Source organism: Dendrobates tinctorius, unplaced genomic scaffold, assembly GCF_039654945.1.
Source record: "Dendrobates tinctorius isolate UK_male_01 unplaced genomic scaffold, ASM3965494v1 ptg000124l, whole genome shotgun sequence".
Taxonomy (NCBI): domain Eukaryota; kingdom Metazoa; phylum Chordata; class Amphibia; order Anura; family Dendrobatidae; genus Dendrobates; species Dendrobates tinctorius.
In genome coordinates this window covers 2295240-2306577 of record NW_027361792.1, presented here as the reverse complement: position 1 = coordinate 2306577, position 11338 = coordinate 2295240, and the positions used below count along the sequence as shown (strand labels likewise).

Here is an 11338-nt window from a genome sequence, read left to right as displayed (position 1 = left end):
TGGTCTCTTTATTTGCATCAAACCCTTTTTGGACATGTGCACTCTCTATCCCATCAGCCACAGGAGATTTTAAGTAGTTAGCTGGCCCATTCCTACCCCATAAATTATAGGCTATTTTGCCCAGGAGAGATGACATATCAGGACAGGGACCCAACTTTCAAAGGACGCCTTGAGTTGCAGTTGGGCTCACATATATTGGCCAATCTATGGGCGAGATACCTTCTTTTACAATATTTTTCATAGCAATATTGCAGATTAATATTTCATATATACATTATATAGCATTTTGTTCTCTTTTTACCATTTTCTATGGCAGTAATGTAGTTTCAATGTTCTAGACCAGAGATCCTCAAGCTTTTTAAAAAGGGGGCCAATTCACTGTCCCCCAGACCCATTGGAGGGCCGGAATATAGTTTAAAAAAAACTATGAACAAATTCCTATGAACACTGCACATATCTTATTTTGAAGTAAAAAAACAAACAAAACAGAAACAAATACAATGTAACAATGTACAAAATATCAATAGATATACAGCGCTACAAAAACAATATACCACCAATAAAATTGCCCACACAGACATACAGACTGCACTGCCCATCAATGCAGCCTGATCAGCGCCCATCAATGCAGCCTGATCAGTGCCCATCAATGCAGCCTGATCAGCGCCCATCAATGCAGCCTGATCAGTGCTCATCAATGCAGCCTGATCAGTGCCCATCAATGCAGCCTGATCAGCGCCCATCAATGCAGCCTGATCAGTGCTCATCAATGCAGCCTGATCAGTGCCCATCAATGCAGTCTGATCAGTGCTCATCAATGCAGCCTGATCAGTGCTCATCAATGCAGCCTGATCAGTGCCCATCAATGCAGTCTGATCAGTGCTCATCAATGCAGCCTGATCAGTGCCCATCAATGCAGTCTGATCAGTGCTCATCAATGCAGCCTGATCAGTGCCCATCAATGCAGCCTGATCAGCGCCCATCAATGCAGCCTGATCAGTGCTCATCAATGCAGTCTGAACAGTGCCCATCAATGCAGCCTGATCAGTGCCCATCAATGCAGCCTGATCAGTGCTCATCAATGCAGCCTGATCAGTGCCCATCAATGCAGTCTGATCAGTGCTCATCAATGCAGCCTGATCAGTGCCCATCAATGCAGCCTGATCAGTGCCCATCAATGCAGCCTGATCAGTGCCCATCAATGCAGCCTGATCAGTGCCCATCAATGCAGCCTGATCAGTGCCCATCAATGCAGCCTGATCAGTGCTCATCAATGCAGCCTGATCAGTGCCCATCAATGCAGCCTGATCAGCGCCCATCAATGCAGCCTGATCAGCGCCCATCAATGCAGCCTGATCAGTGCCCATCAATGCAGCCTGATCAGCGCCCATCAATGCAGTCTGAACAGTGCCCATCAATGCAGCCTGATCAGTGCCCATCAATGCAGTCTGATCAGTGCCCATCAATGCAGTCTGATCAGTGCTCATCAATGCAGCCTGATCAGTGCCCATCAATGCAGCCTGATCAGCGCCCATCAATGCAGCCTGATCAGTGCTCATCAATGCAGTCTGAACAGTGCCCATCAATGCAGCCTGATCAGTGCCCATCAATGCAGCCTGATCAGTGCTCATCAATGCAGCCTGATCAGTGCCCATCAATGCAGTCTGATCAGTGCTCATCAATGCAGCCTGATCAGTGCCCATCAATGCAGCCTGATCAGTGCCCATCAATGCAGCCTGATCAGTGCCCATCAATGCAGCCTGATCAGTGCCCATCAATGCAGCCTGATCAGTGCTCATCAATGCAGCCTGATCAGTGCCCATCAATGCAGCCTGATCAGCGCCCATCAATGCAGCCTGATCAGCGCCCATCAATGCAGCCTGATCAGTGCCCATCAATGCAGCCTGATCAGCGCCCATCAATGCAGTCTGAACAGCGCCCATCAATGCAGCCTGATCAGTGCCCATCAATGCAGCCTGATCAGTGCTCATCAATGCAGCCTGATCAGTGCCCATCAATGCAGCCTGATCAGTGCCCATCAATGCAGTCTGATCAGTGCTCATCAATGCAGCCTGATCAGTGCCCATCAATGCAGCCTGATCAGTGCCCATCAATGCAGCCTGATCAGTGCCCATCAATGCAGCCTGATCAGTGCCCATCAATGCAGCCTGATCAGTGCCCATCAATGCAGCCTGATCAGTGCTCATCAATGCAGCCTGATCAGTGCCCATCAATGCAGTCTGATCAGTGCTCATCAATGCAGCCTGATCAGTGCCCATCAATGCAGCCTGATCAGTGCCCATCAATGCAGCCTGATCAGTGCCCATCAATGCAGCCTGATCAGTGCCCATCAATGCAGCCTGATCAGTGCCCATCAATGCAGCCTGATCAGTGCCCATCAATGCAGCCTGATCAGTGCCCATCAATGCAGTCTGATCAGTGCCCATCAATGCAGCCTGATCAGTGCCCATCAATGCAGCCTGATCAGTGCCCATCAATGCAGCCTGATCAGTGCCCATCAATGCAGCCTGATCAGTGCCCATCAATGCAGCCTGATCAGTGCCCATCAATACAGCCTGATCAGTGACCATATTGGTGGAACTCCGTTTTACCTCAGGCTCAGACTGGTGTGGTGCAAGAGTCTCCAAGAGGCAGGTGAATAATAATAATAATTTTATTTCTATAGCGCCAACATACTGTATTCCGCAGCACTTTACATTATAGAGGGGACTTGTACAGACGATAGACATTACAGCATAGCAAACACAGATCAAAACAGATGCCAAGAGGAATGAGGGCCCTGCTCATAAGCTTACAGTCTATGATGAAAAAGGGGAGACACGAAAGGTGGGTGGTAACAATTGCTTTCGTTGTTTGGGCCCCCCATAGTGTAAGAATCGGGTGTTCATGTAATGCTGCATAAACCGGTTATTGGCCAAAGTATATAACAGTACAGACACAGAGGGCTATTAAATGCAAAAAGCATGTGGGAACATGACGCAAGGAACCTGGATATGGTAAAAAATTTGAAATGAGCCACACCAGGATAGATTAGGTTAATGTGTTGAGGCGGTAGGCCAGTCAGAACAAATGCGTTTTCAGGGCACGCTTAAAACTGTGGGGATTGGGGACTAATCGTATTAACCTGGGAAGTGCATTCCAAAGAATTGGCGCAGCACGTGTAAAGTCTTGGAGACGGGAGTGGGAGGTTCAGATTATTGAGGATGCTAACCTCAGGTCATCAGCAGAACGGAGGGCGCGGGTAGGGTGGTAGACTGAAACAAGGCAGGAGATGTAGGGTGGTGCTGAGCCTTGGAGGGCTTTGTGGGTGAGGGTAATAAGTTTATACAGGATTCTGGAGTGGATGGGTAGCCAGTGTAATGACTGGCACAAGGTAGAGGCATCGGTGTAACGATTGGTGAGGAATATGATCCTGGCTGCAGCATCCAGGACAGATTGGAGAGGGGAGAGTTTGGTAAGAGGGAGACCGATTAGAAGAGAGTTACAATAGTCGAGACGAGAATGAATAAGAGAAACAGTAAGAGTTTTTTCAGAGTTGAAAGTTAGAAAAGGTCGAATTCTAGAAATGTTTTGAGGTACAGATGACAAGAGCGAGCCAGTGATCGAATGTGGGGGGCAAAGGAAAGCTCGGAGTCAAGTATGACCCCAAGACAGCGGGCATGTTGCTGGGGAGTAATAGTGGAACCACACACGGAAATGGCAATGTCGGGCATAGGTAGGTTAGTAGAGGGAGGAAACACGAGGAGTTCAGTTTTTTGACAGGTTCAGTTTCAGATAGAGGGAGGACATGATGTTTGAGACAGCAGTAAGACAATAACTGGTGTTTTCTAAAAAGGCACGCAAATGGCAGGCAGGCAGTAAATGTCCCCAATAGGCAGGTAAATGTCCCCAATAGGCAGTATAGGTCCCCAATAGGCAGGTAAATGTCCCCAATAGGCAGCATAGTCCCCAATAGGCAGGTAAATGTTCCCAATAGGCAGGATAGGTCCCCAGTACTCACCTATATTCCCCGCTGCTCTGAAGAGGCGCCCGCTGGACTCCGTCTTCTTCTGGCAAAGGCAGCGTGACATCATCAGGCCGTGCAGGCGGCGTGATGGCAATCACGTCGTCTGTGCTGCCGTGCATTGCCTTTCCTTGCCGCCTCGTAGTTCCGCCCACAATTACAGGGCTCGTCGACATTGAACTGTAGTGAAGCTCAATGTCGGCCGGGCCCAAGGGCAGCCGCGGAACTTAACTACCGGTGTAGCAGAAGGAGGAGGAACAGCTGCTCGGGGCCCCTTGAGACCACGGGCCCCGAAGCTCAATTCGGCTGCTAAGTAAAACAGGCAGCAGTGGTAAAAACACCCGGCGGGCCGGATAAATGTCCTTGGTGGGCTGCATGTGGCCCGCGAGCCGTAGTTTGAAGACCCCTGATCTAGAGTAATCATTCTTGGTAAATCATGGTGTAGCCTTTAAGACGTTATCCGAACATGTTCACCGATATGTTATTTGTGAATCAGATGGTTCTGTGAGGGAACACCCAGGTATGCATGGAGCTATGCTTCATCGGACATGATGCATCGTACGGGGTTCACATGGCGTCCACCATTCTATCCAGTAGGCAATCACCATTCACCAAGTGCTTCTCTTCATCCTCTCCTTTACTTCTCGCACTTTTGGCACTCGGTGGCGTCAGGTGAAGAGATTTCAGTTCTGTGTCTTTTCTGATACTATTCACATCAATATCCTAGGGCTTCTTATAATCCTTTCCTGGAGCGGACATTGCCCGGCAGAAAAGTCGTGTGTGTCTGTGACTGATCCCGGGTGTACGTTGCCTCCGCTTTCACAATCGGCCATGTTGAGCTCACGCATCAGTGCCGTCCCCGGCAGAGAAACATCGACCACAGGAAGGAGATGACTGGCCATTTATTACACTGCTTTGGTAAAACAGAAGTTGAGCCATGATTGATTGCTCTGGGGCCAGGGTATGACTGCTGCCACATGACTCCCGAGAAGGACTCCTTGTGCCCCACCATTATCATCTAATAGGGGCACATTATTTTCTCTTCTACTCTTACCTCTCCCTGGATTCTTGTAATATTTGGAATTCTGTACCTGTGGCCCTGCACTCTGTACAATGCACAGGGGGGGCATGGATGTAGATATGGGTGTTTTTTAATCTATTTTTGGAATTATCTATCCTTTGAAGTGCACTTCCCACCTCCTGTGCAGATTGTGACCCATCTGAAAGGAAGTTTAATAGTCTCTCTGTGCTGCGCGCTTCTTCTAGAACACATCTTGTGCTCTTCTGTTTCATATCGGTGGGAACAGATGTTTTCTCCGTATTTCAAAGTAGCAGAACACCTGGGAGCCAGGATCCAAGACTGTAAAGTTTTATAAATGGGGCTTATAAACGGGTCCTCGAGACTTTAATAACACATTTAAAATGTAGTTATGCGATACGTTTAGTTAATAGATGTGGTTCCCGGCATAGGATCCCCCCTAGTAACGAAAACTAAGGAGCATGTCCATAAAAAAATGGCTTCTGGCATCCATTTATTTCAATGTGGCCCAGTGCACCGTTCTGCTTTTGTAGTATACACATTATAGCTTCCAACTGGAAAAGGTAGGAAGTGGTGAGACCCCCACATGATTCGTCTCAGAGCCCACTATATAAATGTATAAATCCACTTCTGTCCACAAGTTATACAAATGGCACTTCCATATGCAATTTACAAAACAATGATTAAACTGTCACCAATAGAAGAGAACCAGGCGTGAATGCAAACATTTGTTTATTTAATCATTAAAAAAATCCATAAAATTCACAACTTTTCCATAATTACAATAAACATACCCCAAGGGGACAATATCCATCACAGCTGAAAACCACAATAATAAAATTAAATATTGCACATATAATATTGTGATGAAGAAAGGATATCACTACACCATAGGAAGAGGAATAACACAAGGTATCCAGTTATATTATGCCCATGGCATTAATAATAATTTACCACATGTGCACCCTATAATCATATATAGTCTTCAGCTGTAATATCCCTTATTTTACACTTGGTATCCAAAAAGCAAAGATAGTTGTAAACCGCTCAGGCTATAACGGGAATTAGTGCAATAACATTACTTACAATATTAGTGGTGGTAAGGTGATCACAGCCAGTAGTGGTAGACCCCTGCGCCCCAACGCGCGTTTCGCCCGTTTGCTTCTTCCGGTCACTGTGTGACAGTATTATCTGGTCACTGTGTGACACTATTATTTGGTCATTGTATGACAGTATTATTTGGTCACTCTTTGACAGTATTATTTGCCCACTCTATGGTAGTATTATTTGGTTACTATATGACAGAATTATTTGATAATTATATGACAGAACTATTTGGTCTCTGTATGACGGTATTATTTGGTCACTGTGTGACAGTTATTTGTCCACTCTATGGCAGTATTATTTGGTCACTGTACGACAGTGTTAGAGTGGCTGGTCTAGAGCCGGAATCTCCAGGAGTGGACCCTCTGGGCCGTGGCACCGAGGGGCCCCGGGCGAGCTGCCAGGTGGAACCGACCCCTATACAGGGACCGTTAGGAGCAGGCCCAGGGGTTCGAGTACCACTGTAGCCGGTACCGAGAGGGGCAGCTCAGGATGGACTGGAGTAGGACTGTAGTGTAGATGACAGAACAGAGCTGGAACACAGGAGACAAGAGTGGAGTAAGACCGTAGACTGGAACGTGGAGGGACTGAAGTGTAGATGACAGGACAGAGCTGGAACACAGGAGACAGGAATGGAGTAAGATAGTAGACTGGAACGTGGAGGGATGGCTGGAGCAGGAACACAGGAGACAGGATTAGAGGAGGACGGAAGGACTGGAGCAGGATGGAACTGGAACACCGGAGGCAGGACTGGAGTAGGACGGAAGGACTGGAGCCGGATGGAACAGGAACACCGGAGGCAGGACTGGAGTAGGACGGCAGGACTGGAGCAGGATGGAACAGGAACACCAGAGGCAGGACTGGAGTAGGACGGCAGGACCAGGAACACCGGAGGCAGGACTGGAGTAGGACGGCAGGTCTGGAGCAGGATGGAACAGGAACACTGGAGGCAGGACTGGAGTAGGACGACAGGACTGGAGCCGGATGGAACAGGAACACCGGAGGCAGGACTGGAGTAGGACGGCAGGACTGGAGCAGGATGGAGCAGGAATACCGGAGGCAGGACTGGAGTAGGACGGCAAGACTGGAGCCGGATGGAACAGGAACACCGGAGGCAGGACTGGAGTAGGACGGCAGGACTGGAGCAGGATGGAGCAGGAACATCGGAGGCAGGACTGGAGTAGGACGGCAGGACTGGAGCCGGATGGAACAGGAACACCGGAGACAGGACTGGAGTAGGACGGCAGGACTGGAGCAGGATGGAGCAGGAACACCGGAGGCAGGACTGGAGTAGGACGGCAGGACTGGAGCAGGATGGAGCAGGAACACCGGAGGCAGGACTGGAGTAGGACGGCAGGACTGGAGCCGGATGGAACAGGAACACCGGAGACAGGACTGGAGCAGGAACACCGGAGGCAGGACTGGAGTAGGACGGCAGGACTGGAGCAGGATGGAGCAGGAACACCGGAGGCAGGACTGGAGTAGGACGGCAGGACTGGAGCAGGGGACACGGATAGCCGGACTGTGAGGCTGCTGCAGGGAGCACACGAGAACGGGACTGTGAGACTGCAGAGAGCACACGAAGAATCGAGACCCACTGTGATAGGAAACACAACGATCAGGCGCCTCCCTCACGGGGAAGCGGCCTGATATGCCCCTGTCTGGTCTGCCATTGGTCAGGGGGTCCTTCCGGGTCAGGGCATAGCCGGAGCACAAGAAGCAGAAGGGAGGCGCGGCCGCGGCCTATGGCGCATGCGCATTGCATGCAAAGACGCCGTCGGCCGCACGCCTGTCAGAGGTGACCGCCGTGGCTGTCGGGCGGTGAGGGGCTGCGGCGTGGGAGCGGTGGCTGGGTGAGTATGCAGAGACGGCGTGACAGACAGTATTATTTGTTCACTCTATGGCAGTATTTGGTCCCTGTATGACGCTATTATTTGGTCACAGTATGACACTATTATTTGGTCACTGTATGACACTATTATTTGTCCACTCTGTGGCAGTATTATTTGGTCACTGTGTGACAGTATTATTTGTCCACTCTGTGGCAGTATTATTTGGTCACTGTGTGACAGTATTATTTGTCCACTCTGTGGCAGTATTATTTGGTCACTGTGACAGTATTATTTGTCCACTCTATGGCAGTATTATTTGGTCACTTTGTGACAGTATTTTGACCTGTAAACATAGGATATTAATTTTTTATGCATCCAAGCAGTTACGATGGGGCTATTTCTTTTGTGGTTACGATAACACACCGCTATGTACTATCACATAATGCCTTTGATTTTAGCCTCATCTGTTGTGATTTTGACTGTTTCTGTAACTCTGAAGCTGCACAAGTCAGAAAAGAAAACCAACATCGGTCCGTCTAAAGTACAATACCCCCAGGGCACGAAAACTATGTCTCAGCAAGTTCCAGTGCATTATTCTGCCCTGCAACATTCTGTTCACCTGTCGCTGAATATCTAAAATATTTGTCTATAAGGAACACGCATTTTCTTCTAAAGGTGAAACAATTCCCTTAAAACGTTCCCTCTAGTCGAACTCAATAAATGGAACAGAAAAGCTGAGGGTGAAAGTTATGTTTCTTAGAATGCGTCTGGAATTTTGTGTGCAGAAAGCACTGGACAGGCTTTGGGATATGTAATAATGTAGCAGGTATTGGTGGGAACGAGCAAGACAGGACTGATACCGAGAGCTCCGGCGCAGTGAGAGGTGAAGCATTTACGGTTCAGCACTAAGAACAATCTACGGTTCAGCACTAAGAACAATCTAAAACATACAATGTGACATCTGATAGTTTGGAAATTCAGGCAGTCCAGCGCTGATCTCCAACACAGCTGCATTTCCATCTGATTGAGGGGGGAGGTCGCAGGGCACTAGAACAGCGCCACACGTAGTGTATTGGTAGTGAACGGTACTGCAAGCTTTCTCCGTCCCGCTTGTAGGAGAGACCTTGCAGTACCATTCAGCCACCATACAATGTACAGGGATGTACCACTTCTGTGACCCTTTCGATCAGCTGATCGTAGGGGTGCTGGGAGTTGGACCATCACTGATCTGAAGTCGATGAGCTATCCTAAGTAAAGCTCATCAGTGTTAAAGTTCCAGAAAGCCACCTTAAATATTTACTAACAAATCCAGCCCACCAATTTTTTTTTGCTCTTGCCAACAAATATGCAATGTCTATAGCGACTTTACTGGAAATATTAAGCTGAAGATACTTTTTTTTCTACAGTTCATACATAAACAAAACATAAATATACCAGCAACCCATCCTTTTCTGCCTCCTGTAGCGGTGGATATGTGTAACCGAGGCCAGAAAGACAAATGGCCGGATAGTGTGCGGCCTTGTGCCAGACAGTGTAACCGGTAGTCGTTGTGACCTCGCTGGTGCTCAGGTGACTGCTGCCTATTACGCTCCTGTAAAAGAGAACAAACACAAAGCCAGCAGAAGAGAACAAATACCCGTGCACCCATCGTGGTAGCCCAGTTCTGCCGTTTGCTACGATATCAAGCTCACACTTGGCTACTTTTGATGAATGTCCAGGAAGCTTTTAAAGTGTGCAAAGAATGGCACTAAAATTTGCTCCATATGTTTTGGGCCATCCCCTTATTTTTCGCTACCCCCCCCCCCCCAAATATGTGTTTAGATGATAGGGCTCTAACAAATGTCGGAGCATCTCACCATTATATACAAGAAATGTTCCAGAAACTTTGTTTTCCATGGTGTTTGGAGACTTGGCAACTTTTTCAGGAGTCCTAAGTACGGGTCTTTAAAAGGCCTCCTCGAATGGTTGCCACTGCACCATTCATTGCCTATAGGACTGCTGAAGATAGGCTGTTGCCATCTCTAACCACCCCTTCCCTCTATTAGGACATTTCGGAGCTCCATTAGGTAGGTTGGGTCCCCAGCAGTCAGACCCCCCTGCAATCACAATCATTTGTGGACATGGGACAAAACCCTTTCACCTTTAATTTGCAGAGATCCTACACCCCCTTTAGCCGCTAGAATGGAATTGTAGATGTAGAAGTTCCTACAAGGCGCACGGCTGCAGGGGGACCAGGGATGTTGGGTGGTCACATATCTGCAGGCCACCTGGCCCTCTGGCAGTGCTGCCCCTTGCAGGTATTGTCAGTGTGGCCAGCACAGTAGGAGGGCCTGGCAGTGATAAGCAGAGAGCCCCATTGAGAACTTTTGCTATGGGTCCCTGCTGGCGCTTCCAGTTACACCCCTGGTACACAGCACTGGTTGTACAGTACATGTTGTATGTCCACCCTCAGTATAGGGAGGCAGGGCAAAGTAACATGAGTTCTTCGGAATCTTGAAGGATTTTTACTCTGGTCGACGATTAACCATGTGAGGTAGCAGCTTCCAGGCAGAGGTTGATTATAAGATTTTAATCAGCTTCTTTTCATCACACAGAATCAGTTCTCTTTGTACAATGCTTCCAGCAACCACATATGAAAATCTCTCCACACACAGTGTCTTTACACAGAGTGGCACTCTCCCGTCATCATGCAGTGAGGTGGAGGGGGGATGAGTCCAGTGCTGTCTCTCACACTCAGATCTCTCCTGGCTGGCCTGACTGCCTCAATGCTTCCAGCAGTCACTTCCCTGAAAGAACTGGTCTTGGCAACTTACCTTAGTTCAGTCTGACAGGAGGCTTCACACTGCTTCTTTCTGCTGGAGTTACCTGACACAACAACAACTTTCCCAGAATCCCTTGGGGCTGTGCTGACCACTCCCTGTCACCTGTAACCACGTTAACCCCGATATGCTGGATGTTTCTAAATCATCAGTGCAGCTGCTTCTACTTGTCACATAGAAGTTCATTCATTAGAAGTTCTATGGGATTGTGTTGTGGGCATGCACTGTGACAAATGCAGAGGTCACTGCGCGGAGACTGATGAAGGAGGGGAGCTGGTTCTCAGTACCTCCTGTATTACCGGCTTCCCGCTCTATATCAGAGGCGCTACCTGACATCCGAATACTGATATTTGATGATAATGAGATGATTTCTGCCACCAGTGGACACAGCGCACGAGCTGGGGATATTTTTTTTATTTTACTCTCTATGTAAAATTCAAATTTCACCTTTCCTAGCTGCAGTTCTGGAACAGAGGACATTAAAACAGGAGAAAATCCAGCTCACCGGAACTTGTGAACA

The 11338-nt window shown here is 48.4% G+C and overlaps 1 protein-coding gene across 1 annotated transcript; it reads right to left on the bottom strand.

The window, feature by feature from the left end:
- Positions 1-5767: 5767 nt before the first annotated feature.
- Positions 5768-11338, bottom strand: LOC141046914 (uncharacterized). The gene is made up of 2 exons (XM_073541725.1): positions 9434-11338; positions 5768-7700 (listed from the first exon to the last, which is right to left on the bottom strand). Exons 1-2 carry the CDS (start codon positions 9645-9647, stop codon positions 6655-6657), a joined length of 1260 nt encoding a protein of 419 aa, XP_073397826.1. The 5' UTR covers positions 9648-11338; the 3' UTR covers positions 5768-6654.